General features: G+C 60.8%; 3 protein-coding genes across 3 annotated transcripts; 1 reads left to right on the forward strand and 2 right to left on the reverse strand.

The window, feature by feature from the left end:
* Positions 1-22: 22 nt before the first annotated feature.
* On the reverse strand, positions 23-2,681 carry PTX4 (pentraxin 4). The gene is given in 2 exon segments (XM_074552699.1): positions 23-1,830; positions 1,955-2,681. Coding segments are annotated over 2 exon segments (1,359 nt in total). The 5' UTR covers positions 2,084-2,681; the 3' UTR covers positions 23-600.
* ECI1 (enoyl-CoA delta isomerase 1) lies at positions 2,618-8,758 on the forward strand. Its single transcript, XM_074552700.1, has 7 exons — positions 2,618-2,742; positions 3,001-3,147; positions 4,084-4,211; positions 4,769-4,915; positions 5,772-5,893; positions 6,751-6,929; positions 8,259-8,758. Exons 1-7 carry the CDS (start codon positions 2,703-2,705, stop codon positions 8,423-8,425), a joined length of 930 nt encoding a protein of 309 aa, XP_074408801.1. The 5' UTR covers positions 2,618-2,702; the 3' UTR covers positions 8,426-8,758.
* A 207-nt stretch (positions 8,759-8,965) lies between these two features.
* Positions 8,966-12,148, reverse strand: LOC102063848 (deoxyribonuclease-1-like 2). Its single transcript, XM_074553269.1, is given in 7 exon segments — positions 8,966-9,016; positions 9,500-9,596; positions 9,739-9,893; positions 10,160-10,448; positions 10,565-10,648; positions 11,627-11,715; positions 11,999-12,148. Coding segments are annotated over 7 exon segments (915 nt in total).
* Between the last annotated feature and the right edge of the window lie 450 nt (positions 12,149-12,598).

Here is a 12,598-nt window from a genome sequence, read left to right on the forward strand (position 1 = left end):
GGTGGGTGCGAGGCTTTGCCCCATACACCCAGCCGCCCCCCCGGGAACAAGGGGCTCCGGGAACGGCCGGGGAGCCGACGCTGCTGCAGGTCTCCAGGCACAAAATTCCACAGAGTGTGCTTGGCTTTATGGAGCAGCACAACCCGGCCCAAAGCCCTGCCCCACCAGGAGCCCGACGGCAGCGGCAGCGCACGGCATCGGCACCGGCACTGGCTCACCCGGTCACGGCTGTCCCTGCTCCGCTTCCCCTGCTCCGATCAGCGGCAGGAACGAGCAGCACCACCCGCTCGGGCTGCCCGTACCGAGCAGCTCCTGCCCGACTGTGAGCGGCATCGAGCGCGGCAGGGAATGAGCAGGACAGAGATAAATTGGGTTTCTCTAACGATAGGAGCACTTTAATAGGAGCCATGGGCTGTGCATCCTCTGGGAGCAGGCGACCTCTGCCTTTGATCCCCCTCTGGCTGCCAAGACCCATTTCCCCCCTCGGTGGTGGCTGTTCTGAGACCCCTCCCTGCTGGGTGTCCCATCGCCGCGGGAGGGTTCAGCTGTGCCGGGAGCAGCACCGTGACCCCGCCGTGACCATTCCCGCTGCCAGCCTCGTCAGAGGCACGGACACGCCACCCTCCGCACCCCGCCCCGCAAGGAGGCATCGGCCAAGGTGAGCAGGGGGCCGCGGGGCAGCCCCCGCCCTGTCGCCATCCTGGCCACCTCCCCGGGCAGGAGAGCCCTTCTCCAGAGAGCGAACCCAGCCAGGTGACCCACAAAAGCTTCTGCAGTGCCCAGGGCCGTGCTGGGGCCGTGCTGCCCCCAGCCCAGCAGCAGCGAGCCACCAGCGGGGATTCCATGGCCCTGCTGGAAGCCGGAGCCGGCAGCCAGCAGCCTCCGGTCCACGTAGAATCGGTACCGGCCCTGGCCCGAGGACCAGGTGAGGCACAGGTGGTGCCATTTGCCATCGAGGAGCGGCGCCGCCGGGAGCTCCCGGAACTGCCCGTGCCCCAGGATGAACCGGGCAGAGCCGGGGCGATCCGCACGGCGGCTCAGCACGGCCAGCTCGCTGTGCCCGTCCCCGGTGCCCTACGAAAGGAGAGCCCCGAGGCGAGGGGCTGCCGTGGCCAGCCAGGCACAGAGCGACACCGCCCTGAGCCCCCGGTGCGGGCCCAGCGCCAGGACGGCCCCGTGCCCAGCGGAGGGCTCGGGGAAGAGCAGGACCGACCCGGTGCGACAGGCGGGGGAGGCGGGCACCGGGGCGGGGGGGCCGTGCCTGCCCTGTCCCGGCTGCCGGGGGGCTCGGGGCTGCTCCTGGGGAGCCGTGCTTGCGGTGGGGAGCATCGCTTCCACGGTCGGGGGTGCTGCTGCTGCATCCTCAGGGCTCTCCTCATCCTCCCCGGGCGCTGCCCCAGGCCCGGCATCAGCGGGCAGCCAGTGCCCTTCGTCCTGCCGGTGCTGCTGCCCCCGCAGTGTCTTCGGGGGGCGAGGGCTGGGGGTGCTGCGGGCAGGCTGCCCCGGGGGCTGCTGCTGCTCCGGCTGCCTGCCCCGGCTCCGGGCGGTGTCGGTGCCAGCCTCCACCAGCGCGGCCGGGGGGTGGATGAGCAGGGGCTGCGGGGGACTCAGGGCACTCACTGTCCCCTCCAGCCTCCTCAGCCTGCGCCGTAGCCGCCGGCCAGCAGCGGCCAGGCGGGCCAACTCCGCACCCAGGGCGGCCCGGGCAGCTTCAGCCGCCTCCGCCTGCTCCGCCAGTGCCTGGAAGCGTCCATCGATGTTGTAGGAGATGTTGTAGTTGCTGGCGATGCTCTGGAGATGGTTCAGCGTCACCTCCTGCAGCCGGAGAAACTGCAAGGGAGTGGGATGATGTGGAGCGAACGCATGGCCCCATGCCGGTCCCTGCCCAACCCGAAATGCTGGGTGCCCCCTGGCACAGGCTGGCAGCGCCCCGTCCCCGCCCCCGGGCACCCACCTGCTCCTCCAGGCGCCGCAGCCGCAGGAGCAGGGGGCCGGGGCGGGCCAGGGGCGCCGGGGCGCGGGTCAGGCCGCCCTGCAGGGCAGCAGCGAGGACCAGGCACAGGGGCAGTGCCATCCCCGCCATCCTGCCGCCGGACGCGTTCTGCCTGCACGGCAAGGCCGGCCCCGGCCCCTGCGGTGTCCTCCCGGGCAGCCCCCGCCGCTGATGAGATCCGCAGGCACCGCTGGCACGGCCCCGCACCGGGGCTCCCGGCGCTCTGTGGGGGCGGCTGGGCCCGGCCCTGAGCTCCCGGGGCTCCGCGGCTGGGGCCGGGCCGGGGGCTCGGCTGTGAGTGGGGGATCCTGGGCACGGGGCTGGATGTGTGGCAGCGGGGGACAGGATGGTCAGTGCCGGCAGGACAGGGCAGGGGGGATGGAGTGGTCAGTGCCGGCATGACAGGACAGGGCAGGACAGGACAGGTCGAACAGAGCGGTCAGTGCTGGCAGGATAGGACAGGACAGGATGGAGTGATCACTGCCGGCAGGACAGGACGGGGCAGGGCAGGGCAGGGCAGGACCGGTAGCACGGAGCGGTCAGTGCCCTCAGGACGCTGCGGTGCCGCAGGGCCACCACGAGGGGGCAGCACGCGCGCGCAGCAGCGCCCAGGTGGGCGGGGCTTTATAGCAATGGGCGTGGCTTTAAGGCTCTGCCGGCGGCCCCCCGCTCTCCTTGGCCCCGCCCCGTACCCTTGAGCCCGCACAAGATGGCGGCTGCGGCCCTCGCCCGCCGGATCGGCCGCTCAGGTGCGCCCGGACCCTGCCCCGACTGCTCCTGCGGCGGTGTTCGGCTGTCCCCGAGCCCCCGCTCCTCTCTGTGCCCCTCCCTTACCGTCAGGGTGTTCCATGTGTCCCCCTGCCGTGGGGTGGGGTGTCCCTGTATCCTCCCTGAGCGGGTCGGGGTGTCCCCTTGTCCCGCCGTGTCCGCGCAGAGCGGTTTTGGGGAGCGCCCCTCACGCCTGTGAGGGCTGTGCTCCTCCCGTCCTTACCTGTCTGTGTCCCCAGGTGTGCTGCCCCTGTGCTGCCGCCCCCCAGCGTGGGACAGGGCCCCCCGGCCGCCCCCCAGCCCCCTGCAGCCCCCGGGCCTCCCGCTCGCCCCCTGCCGCTCCTTCAGCAACAACAAGATCCAGGTGGAGCTGGACGAGAGCTCAGGTACGGCGGGGTCACCCTCAGCCCACGGGCGTGTGGGGACATCCCTTCCACCCCTGTCCCGTGGCGTGTGGGGTTCTAGGCATGTAAAGTCACCAAAGACCCCCAGGTGTTGCTGCTGCAGCTGCTTTGGGGGCTCAGGGAGAAGCGTTTGGGGTTGGGAATCTCATCAGTTGTGGGCACTTCAGGTGGTACAAACAAATCCTGACTGGCATTGTCCCCTGCCTGTGCATTGTCCTCTCTCTGGGGTCCCTGGTTTGGGCACCTGGCAGAGTGGCAGTGCTCCATCAGGGAAGAGCTGTAGGGAATTCCTGTGACTGGCTACCAGGAATAGCTGTCACGTTCCCATGTCCCTGCTCTGTACAAAGGTGCCCAAGCCTCTTCTTGTGGCTTCCCAGCTCCTGGTGTCTGTGTGTGTCCTTGTGCTGTTCCCAGCTGGTCATGGCTGCAGCACTCAGGGAGAACCTTTTGGGTAGGGTAGTGCAGTGTGGGCAAGGACAAGGCTCAGAGCCCTTCCCCGGTGCTGACAGGCTCACAGCAGGTGTGTGACCCCTGGACACACAAATGGCTGTTTGCTGTGACAGAAGCTGCAGGTTTGACCTTCCCCACTGAGCCCAGAGAGAAGGGAACTGCTGGGCACTGTGACCTGGAAGGTGGCTGGACTTTGGGACACGTGGGGTGCCACCATGCATGGCCTGCTCTGTGCTCCTGTGCACCACCCCTGAGTGACCCTGGCTTGTGGTGGATCTGGGCAAAGACAGGGCCTTGCTCTTGGCTCTGCTGCTCTGGAGACTTTTAAACAGCCAGGAATGTTGTTGAGTGGGAGTGGGAAGCCACAGTTTGGTGAGGGAAACAGGGAGGTGGGTGAAGCTTCCCTGGCCAGGCCAGTGTGGGCTGCTGTGGGGGGCAGTCTGATGTCCCTGTGCTTGCCCTGCACAGGTGTTGCCACGATGAAGTTCAAGAGTCCCCCAGTGAACAGCCTCAGCCTGGAGTTCCTCACAGAGTTTTCCATAAGCCTGGAGAAGCTGGAGAACAACCGGGCCTGCCGGGGTGTGATCATCACCTCTGTAAGGGCTTGCTCCTGTTGGGCTCACTGCTCACTGGCAAGGGAGGGCCCCCAGGCACCTTGGGTTGGCTCAGGGAGGAGGGGAGGGCACTCTTGGAAGGGCCATGATCTTTCTTCTGCGCCCTTTTCTAGCAGAGGAATGACAACCAAGTGTTGTGCTTTGTCATGAAAATCAAATCTGCTCATCTACCAACCTGACACATCCTGTGACATCTGCTGAGCTGCTGGGAGATGCCAGTGCTTATTTTCAGATGTGGTGTGGGGACAAGGTGGTGCCTGGCAATGGGACAGGACAGGTTTTGTGCTGTGTGGGTGATGTACTCACACAGGCACCCTGACAATGAGAAATTGTGTTGCAAGCAGAGGGCAGCACTGCATGCCATGGTAATGGGATAATCCAGGCAGTGGGAGCACTGGGGAGGTATTTTCAGAACGCCAAAAGACCCTGATTTATAGCCCATATTCATCACTTTCTCTTCCCTCAAGCTTCAGAGCTGACAGCTAAAGGGTCCTTCCTTCCCTGTGACTCTCAGTGACTCTGTCTTTTCCCATTTCCAGACTCTTCCCAAAATATTCTCCTCTGGCCTGGACATCACTGAGATGTGTGGGAAGAGCGTGGAGCACTACACTGAGTTCTGGAGAGCAGTGCAGGAGATGTGGCTGCGGCTCTACGGCTCCAACATGGTCACAGTGGCTGCAGTCAACGTAGGTCCCTTGGGCCCACCTTCCCCAGGGTGCCATTGTCACCTGCTGCAGCTGCTCTGGGCTGTGTGGGCAGGGACAGCTGAAAAACCAGGCTGTAATTCATCCAGGGATGTGTCTGTTGGGGTGTTCAGGCAAAACTCGTGTCTGTCAGTTCTGTGGGGTGTGGGAAGGTACGGCAGCGTGGGATGCTGCAGGCTCTGTCTGAGCTGCAGGCACTGCTGGGTTACATTTCAGCACTTCCAGCAGGTTTTGCTCCTCCAGCTGGCGTTCTTGGCCAGCAGGGAAGTGCTGCTGGAGTCTCCATGCCCATGGATGGGTCATTACATTTTTGTTTTCATTTTCCAGGGCGGTGCTGTCCTGGCAGCTCACGGTGCTGTCTGTCCACAGCCCCCACTGAAGGCACTTGGGTTTTCTCTCAGGCATCCTGTGCAGGGTTGAACAGCACTGAGCCGTGGAAAAAATGGTCACAAATGGAAGGGAAATCTTCCCTGTGAGGGGGGTGAGGCCCTAGAACATGTTGCCCAGAGAAGCTGTGGCTGCTCCATCCCTGGAAGTGTCCAAGGCCAGGCTGGATGGAGTTCTGAGCAACCTGATCTAGTGGAAACTGTCCCTGCCCGTAGCAGGGGCTGGGATTGAAATGGGCTTTGAGGTGCCTTCCAACCCAAACCCTCCTGTGGCTCTATGAAACCCTGATAAACATCAGAAATCTTCTTTAGGACTGTTTTGAATCAGGTGATCAGAAATTTGGGGGACATCTGCTCTGTCTTCCTGGTGTCTTCTGTGCTCTGGAGTGATCAGCAGGGCTGGGGGTGTTTGTGGCCATGTCCTGGACTCACTGTGTCCTTCTCTCTGCCAGGGGTCCAGCCCAGCTGGGGGCTGCCTTGTTGCCATGTCGTGTGACTACAGGATCATGGCAGAGAACCCCAAGTTCAGCATCGGCCTGAACGAGGCCCAGCTGGGCATTGTGGCTCCCTTCTGGTAGGACACTGCCTCCCACTTGTAATATCATGTGTAGATCTCTAGAAAATTCATCTTCAAGGAGTTAATTGGTCAGTTCAGCTGGTCATGGTGGTGTGGTTTGTGTGTCAGGGGTCAGGTATTTGCAGCTGCAGGAGATGACACCTCATTTCTGTCCTGTCCTGTAAGTATCTGGAAAGATTTCAGGCTGCAGAATGTCCTCACATCCTGCACCAAGGACCTCAGTTCTGGCCCAGCAATTAACTCCAGTACTAGTGCTGGGAGATCTCATGGGTCAGGCTCAGTCTGGGAATAGGCTTTTCTCTGGGTATACACTGTGTTCCTGCAAAATCCCACAGTGTGGAGATCTCTGAAAGCACAGGGGCACTAAGACACTGACACACAGGCCCTTGTTTGCCTTAGGAGTGTATAAATGTACTGTTGGAAAGAAGCTTTCAGTCCCAGAAAATGGGTACCCACAGGCACTGAGAGTAAAAAGAGCAGCTTTCTTACAGAGTCTTGGGGTACCCCCAAAAATGGCTCTTCTCACACCATTTTCACATTGTGACTGAGCCCACAGCTGCTGTTCAGAGCCCTGAGCCTGGGGAGTGGGACCAGGGTGCTCTCAGAGCCTGGGGAGTGGGACCAGGATGCTCTCAGAGCCTGAGGAGGGGGACCAGGGTGCTCTCAGAGCCTGGGGAGTGGGACCAGGGTGCTCTCAGAGCTCTGAGCCTGGGGAGTGGGACCAGGGTGCTCTCAGAGCCTGAGGAGTGGGACCAGGGTGCTCTCAGAGCCTGGGGAGTGGGACCAGGTGCTGTCAGCTCTTGGTGTGTGGGTGAGCTGCCCCTGACTGTGGCTTTCCCTCCCATCTCTTGCAGGTTTAAGGACACGTTTGTGAATGTTGTGGGACACCGAATTGCTGAGCGCTCCCTCCAGCTGGGCTCCCTCCACCCTGCACCTGAGGCCCACAAGCTGGGCCTTGTGGATGAGCTGGTGCCAGAGGAGAAGCTCATGGAGAGGGCTGCAGCTGTCATGGCACAGTGGCTGGCCCTTCCTGGTAAAGCTCTGACAGAACAGGAGGGGACGTGGTCTGAGTGGGAAGTGCTGTGAGCTAACAGTGTAACAGTTTCCATTGAAAAGGGAGGTTTGGATGGCTGGGAGGTAGGAAAGCTCAGCCCAGCAGTCCCAGCAGCCTTGGGCTAAAGGAGAGGGACACTGTGCTAATGTTCAGGGCACGTGGCTCCAGCTCAGCTCATCCTGCCAGCCCTGCTGAGTCAGTCTGGAGGTGTCTGAGCTGCACAGACAAACTGAATCTGTCTGTCAGTGGAGGTGTTAGCCCAGGAAAGCTGCCATGGAGCTGAGTGAACAGGCTGGGTGAGAGCTCCTGGGTGGCTGCCAGGCTGCTTTCATGGTCTGAATCAACTCTTGGCACTCTGGATGGCACTGATGGGGCTGTGCATGAGGGCAGGCAGACAGCACGGGCATCGTGTGTTTGGGCTGCTCTGTGACTGCAGCATGAGGTTCCTGGGCTGGGAAAGGGCTCTCCACAGACCTGAGCTGTCCCAGCCCATGCCACCTCTCCTCCCTACTGTCCTGGTCTCAGAGTGACACCTCACCCCCAAACTGGAGAGCATACTTCAGCTGTGCCCTCTCCTGACTTCCAGGAGGTCCTGTGAGATCCTTCCCCTAAATCAGAGCTGTGTCTGGGTGGAAGTGGCTTCAGCACCCAGGTGCTGGAGCAGTTCAGGGTTCCCAGTGTGTGGCTGGAGGGGTCAGTCCTCATTTCATTGTCACACAGTGCCTGAATAAACCATCTGTGCAGCAGGTGCGCTGCACATCACTGCACCTGGCTCTGTGAGGGTGTGTGCTCGAGGCCTCAGTCAGCTCCACCAGCCCCTGCTGCTCCAGCAGCATCCACATGTCCATGTGGAGTGGCACAGGCCCAGGGATGAGCTCGAGGGAAGTGTTGCTGGCTTTTGTACAGCAGGGTTGGCAGGAGCAGACTGTCCTGCAGGGATTGAAGGGGTTGGTTCAGGGGAGCTTGGAGCCACAGCAGTTTCAAATAAGGAATGTTGTTTGATTGCTGGTATGTATTGAAGGTGGATGTTGGGCTCTGGAGGGCACAGAAAGAATGAGGTACACAACTTTTTGTCATCTTTGCCAGTAGATCAGTCATTACTCCACTGAGCAGTACAACCATAATTTATTGTATGAGAGTTTAACCAGTTCGGCTCCCAGCTGATGGGTTTTTCTTTCACCTTTCCCTGCTGCTTTCAAGAGCACTTTGCTGTGTGAACTGTCCCATTAGAGCTGCATTTGGTGGCACTGGGAGCTGGTCAGGGGTGAGACCAGGGCATGCTGCTCATCTTTGCTGTCCTCTCTGCAGACCATGCCCGCCAGCTCACCAAGACCATGATGAGGAAGGCGGTGTTGGACCGCCTGGTAGCTCACCGGGAGGAAGACATCAAAAACTTCGTCACCTTCGTCTCAAAAGAGTCCATCCAGAAGTCCCTCCGCATGTACATGGAGATGCTGAAGAAGAGGAAGAGCTGAGGCTCCAGCTGGTCCCTGGGAGGTTGAGTCACCCTCTGAAACGCTGCAGTAGCTGTTGGTCTCACAGCAGAGCCACCCGCAGTACCAGCAGTCGGTGACACGCCACCTGTCCCACAGCCACCCAGCTGCCCCTTCCCTTTGTGCCTGTAGAGTGCCTGACACCACTGCTGCCTTCCCCAAGGGCAGGGAGAGCCCACCCAGCACCCAAGGAATGGACTGGGACAGGGTCTCAACACGCCGTGGCCCGAGCCTGATGGTCCTTGGATGTCCTCCCTCCTGTCCAACAGTTAATCGTGAAATGAGGTTTGTCAATAAATCTTCAATGATGTAGGAGATGGATGCTTTGTTCCATGGCTTGTCTGTGGTCACAGTGTCCTGGCTGGTGGCCTGTCCCAGGCTCTGCTTCATGGCAGTCTTCTCCAGACTGGGGTCTGGGGCAGCTCATGCACAGGACTTGTGGATGGGGCTGGCTGGAACACCTTCATGGGGATTGGTGGTGGGAGCTGGAGCTGGATCCTGGTCTGTGGCTGCAGGAGGAGCTCAGGCTGCCAGCTTCACCTCAACTGGGTAGTGGTCACTGACTGCCAGGGCCTGGAGGAGAGCAAAAGGTGGGAGATGTTCAGTGAGCCACTCACCTCTCTCTGCTGCTGGGGTTTGCAGGGCAGTCAATTGCCCTGCCAGAACCTTCTGCCTGCTGGAGGGGGCACACTGTCCCCAGCCCCAAGACACTCAACACACAAGGCTCTCATGGAGAGGTGGCCAGGTGTGGCTTTGGGTGGGCACTGGCAGGGTGCCCCCTGCCCTCCAAGCCCCCATGTCTCATCTGGGAGCTCTATGCCAGTGATGCGTTGTTGAAAGTTGGCTTGAGCTTGAGTCCTGCCCATGGAACACAATAAAAAGCCCTGTGCCTTTCTTTCTAATGGGGACAGGCAGTGACCCCAAATCCCTTGTCCTGTTTCTACCTTTGGGTCCTTTGTCACCTTGAGCCCCTCAAAGAGACAAGGACAGCCCTGCAGCCTGGGCCAGCTCAGCTTTGGTGCCTGCTGGAGCCCCAGATGTGTGATCCTGGCTCACCTGCTCCTGGTCCAGCTGGAAAGCACGCTGGAAATTGTAGATACCAGCTGAGTTGGACAGGACGCTTCTCTTCAGCTTGCTGCCACACACCACGATCCTGCAGGGGAGATGGGGGTGGATGGTGGGTGCCACTGCTGCCCCTGCTGGCAATGCAGACAGGCAGGGGGGTGCTGGGGTGCCAGGAAAGGGGACAGTGGTGCCAGGGAAGGGGACAGTGGTGCTGTGGTAGCAGCACTGACCTGTCATAGGCACAGTCTGACTTGCCCACGGTGGTGTCAGCGCTGTCGGGGATCAGCCATTTGAAGATGTCGCTGGTGCGCAGGCGGATGGATGGCCAGTCACTGGGCTGCACGTAGGAGCAGTCGGCATTGAAGTCCCCCAGGAACATCATGTTCTGCAGGGCAGATGGGAGGTTGAGTGGTGGGCTGTTCCTGCCACCAGCCCTCCCCTGGGGGTGGCAGGGACCACCCTGCCATGGGGCAGGAACAGGGTTCTGACCCCACCACTCCTGCACCGGCTGCGCTCGCCTCAAATCAGGGTCCTAGTGTGGGTCAGACAGTCCCTGGGGCTCAGTGCCCAACCTCTGCGTTCCCCCAGTGCTGGTGACACTCACATCATTCCCCCAACCTCTGTGTCCCCCCTGGTGCTGGTGACACTCACATCAGTCCCCCACTTGTTGATGATGGCCAGGTAGACGTCGTAGAGCGCATCAATCTCAGCGACAGCATCGTGTGGGGCCGAGTGCAGGGGCACCAACACAAACTCCTTCACCTCTGCCAGGGGAGAGAGATGTCAGCCCCACAGCCACCCCAGGCCACAGCCCATGGGTCACTTGTTCCCCCACTTACTGGTGCTGGGGGCTGACACCCTCAGGATGAATGGCTCCCTGCTGAAGACATCCTGGGGGTCCTCATAGTGGTAGGTGTCCACCACAGACACGACGTCTGTCCTGTGGCAACAAAAGGATGGTGACCCCAGGACTTGGCGCAGCCCCTGTGTCCCCTCCATGGTGCTGGTGGCCCTGCAGTGCCATGTCACAGGCTGCAGCACTGCCAGCCCCATTACCTGTAGATAAACAGGTACATCTCCTTGTAGTTCTCCCGTCCCAGGGGGCCACTGATCTCGTAGTCATATTGGGATGTGGATGCACTGCAGAGACACAAAGTCAGGACAATGATGTGGCTGGGACCGTCCTGGATTGGCTTTGGCATGTCCAGGGGCTGGGTGGCCCCAGGGTTTGCACCAGCTGGTCCTGCTCTAGAGTGCCCATGGTGTACTGTGCCCTGGTTGTGGGGTGACATGAGGTATAGCAGCTCTGAAGCCCCCAAAGCCTCTCCCCCAGGTGGCTCTGTGGGCACAGCATGACGTGGGGCGGCTCCTGTCACCCTTTCTCTGCAGGGACATTCCTCCCCTTCATTTGCAGCAGAGCTAAATTAGGTCAGTGAGCAGCCTGGGGCTCTGCAGCACCCAGCGTCACCCTCCCTGCCCTGGCTGCTTTGTGACCACGCTGGAGGGGACACGGGAGGGGTGAGGACATGGGCTGGGCACACCTGCTCAGGAGCACTGGCTGCCTTTCAACACGGCAGCAGCAGCTTCCGCATGGTCCCGAGCCGTGCCCTGTTCCAAAACTGGGTCAGCACCCAGCTGGCAGAGGGGCTGCCACCCTGCTGTGGCCAGTTTTAGCCCACTTCAGCAGCCCCTTTTCCTCACAGGGTGCCAGAACCACCCCCTCAAAGCACCATCCACTGCTGGGCCCATCCTGGGGTCCCCCTGCCGCTCACAGGGTGTTGGGGTCCAAGGTTTGCCTGTCCCTTCCTCCCTCTCTTCCTTCTGCCCTGTCCTTTTGGATTTTGGAGACAGAGCTGTAGTTCCTTTCCATCCTGCATGTTCTGGTGAGCTTAGAGCTTTCAGAAGGGATTTGTATCACTTGCATCCCCATTCCCTTCACTGGGTCATTCCCAGTGTTGTTTTCAGTGCCTCCTACTTGCCCCAGCACATTTCTCCTAATGTCCTTTTTTTTTCCCCCAAAAATAAACTCTCTGTTGATGGATAACTTTTTCCTCTTAGTGCTCAGGCAGCCTGGCTTTCCCTGCTGGTGCTGCCGTGCCAGTCCCAGCCCTGCTGTACCTGTTGAGCTGCTCCATGAGCTGGGTGACGGCGCTGAGGTCGGAGTCGCGCACCTCCTGCACCAGCACCACGTCGTAGCGGCGCAGCACCTGCGGGCCAAAGGGGACAGCTCAGGGCCACCCTCCCAGCCAGGGGCTCCAGCTTCAGCACCATGGGGACTTGCATGTCCCTTGGGGTAGGGCAGGTCCCCAGGAAGGGCTCAGAGGGACTGTAGGCTGTGCCTGACACCCCAGCAAGCCTTCATCCACCCAGGCCATCCCGAGCACTGCGGTGCCATCCCATGCTCAGCCACATCCCCATGTCTCTGACACAGGAGCCCTGTTGGGGTCTGTCCCAGCACACAGCCCACCCCCATGTACTGGCTGCACTCACATTGATGATGATCTCTGCCACTTCCTTGTTGGACATCTTGGTGTCACCGAAGGATTGGATGTTGAAGGCACCGATACGCAGCATGGCAGTGGCTGGGCACAGGAGGAGAGCCACAGTCAGCAGGGACAATTCCAGTGTCACAGTCCCCATTCTTGCAGGATTGATGCTGGGTCACAGGGGTGCAGGGATGGGAGATGAACTCGGAACACTATTTTGAGTTTGAGGTAGAAGAAAAAAACATGTAGATCCTTCCAAAGTCCTGGTGTGTGACAGTGTGTCATGGTGGGCATTGCCCAGAGCAGGTTGCAGAGCTGGTGTAGGCAGTTTGCCAGCTCACCACTCCCAGATGAAGATAAATCCTGTCTCACCACTGTGAGCCTGCCTCTTCAGCTCCAGTGATCACCCAGCTCCACTCCCCCACCAGGGTCTCTTCGCTGCCCACCAGCCCCATCCACCACCGCCAGCATTCCAGGCACCCCAGGCTGTTCCACATCCTTAAACTTCACCACAACCTCCACTGCTGGGGTGAGGAGCCTCATCCCCACTCATCTCAGTTGATCCCAGTCCCACCTGGCTGCAGTTGAAGGCGCTGATCCCAGA

Source organism: Zonotrichia albicollis, chromosome 16, assembly GCF_047830755.1.
Source record: "Zonotrichia albicollis isolate bZonAlb1 chromosome 16, bZonAlb1.hap1, whole genome shotgun sequence".
NCBI lineage: Eukaryota > Metazoa > Chordata > Aves > Passeriformes > Passerellidae > Zonotrichia > Zonotrichia albicollis.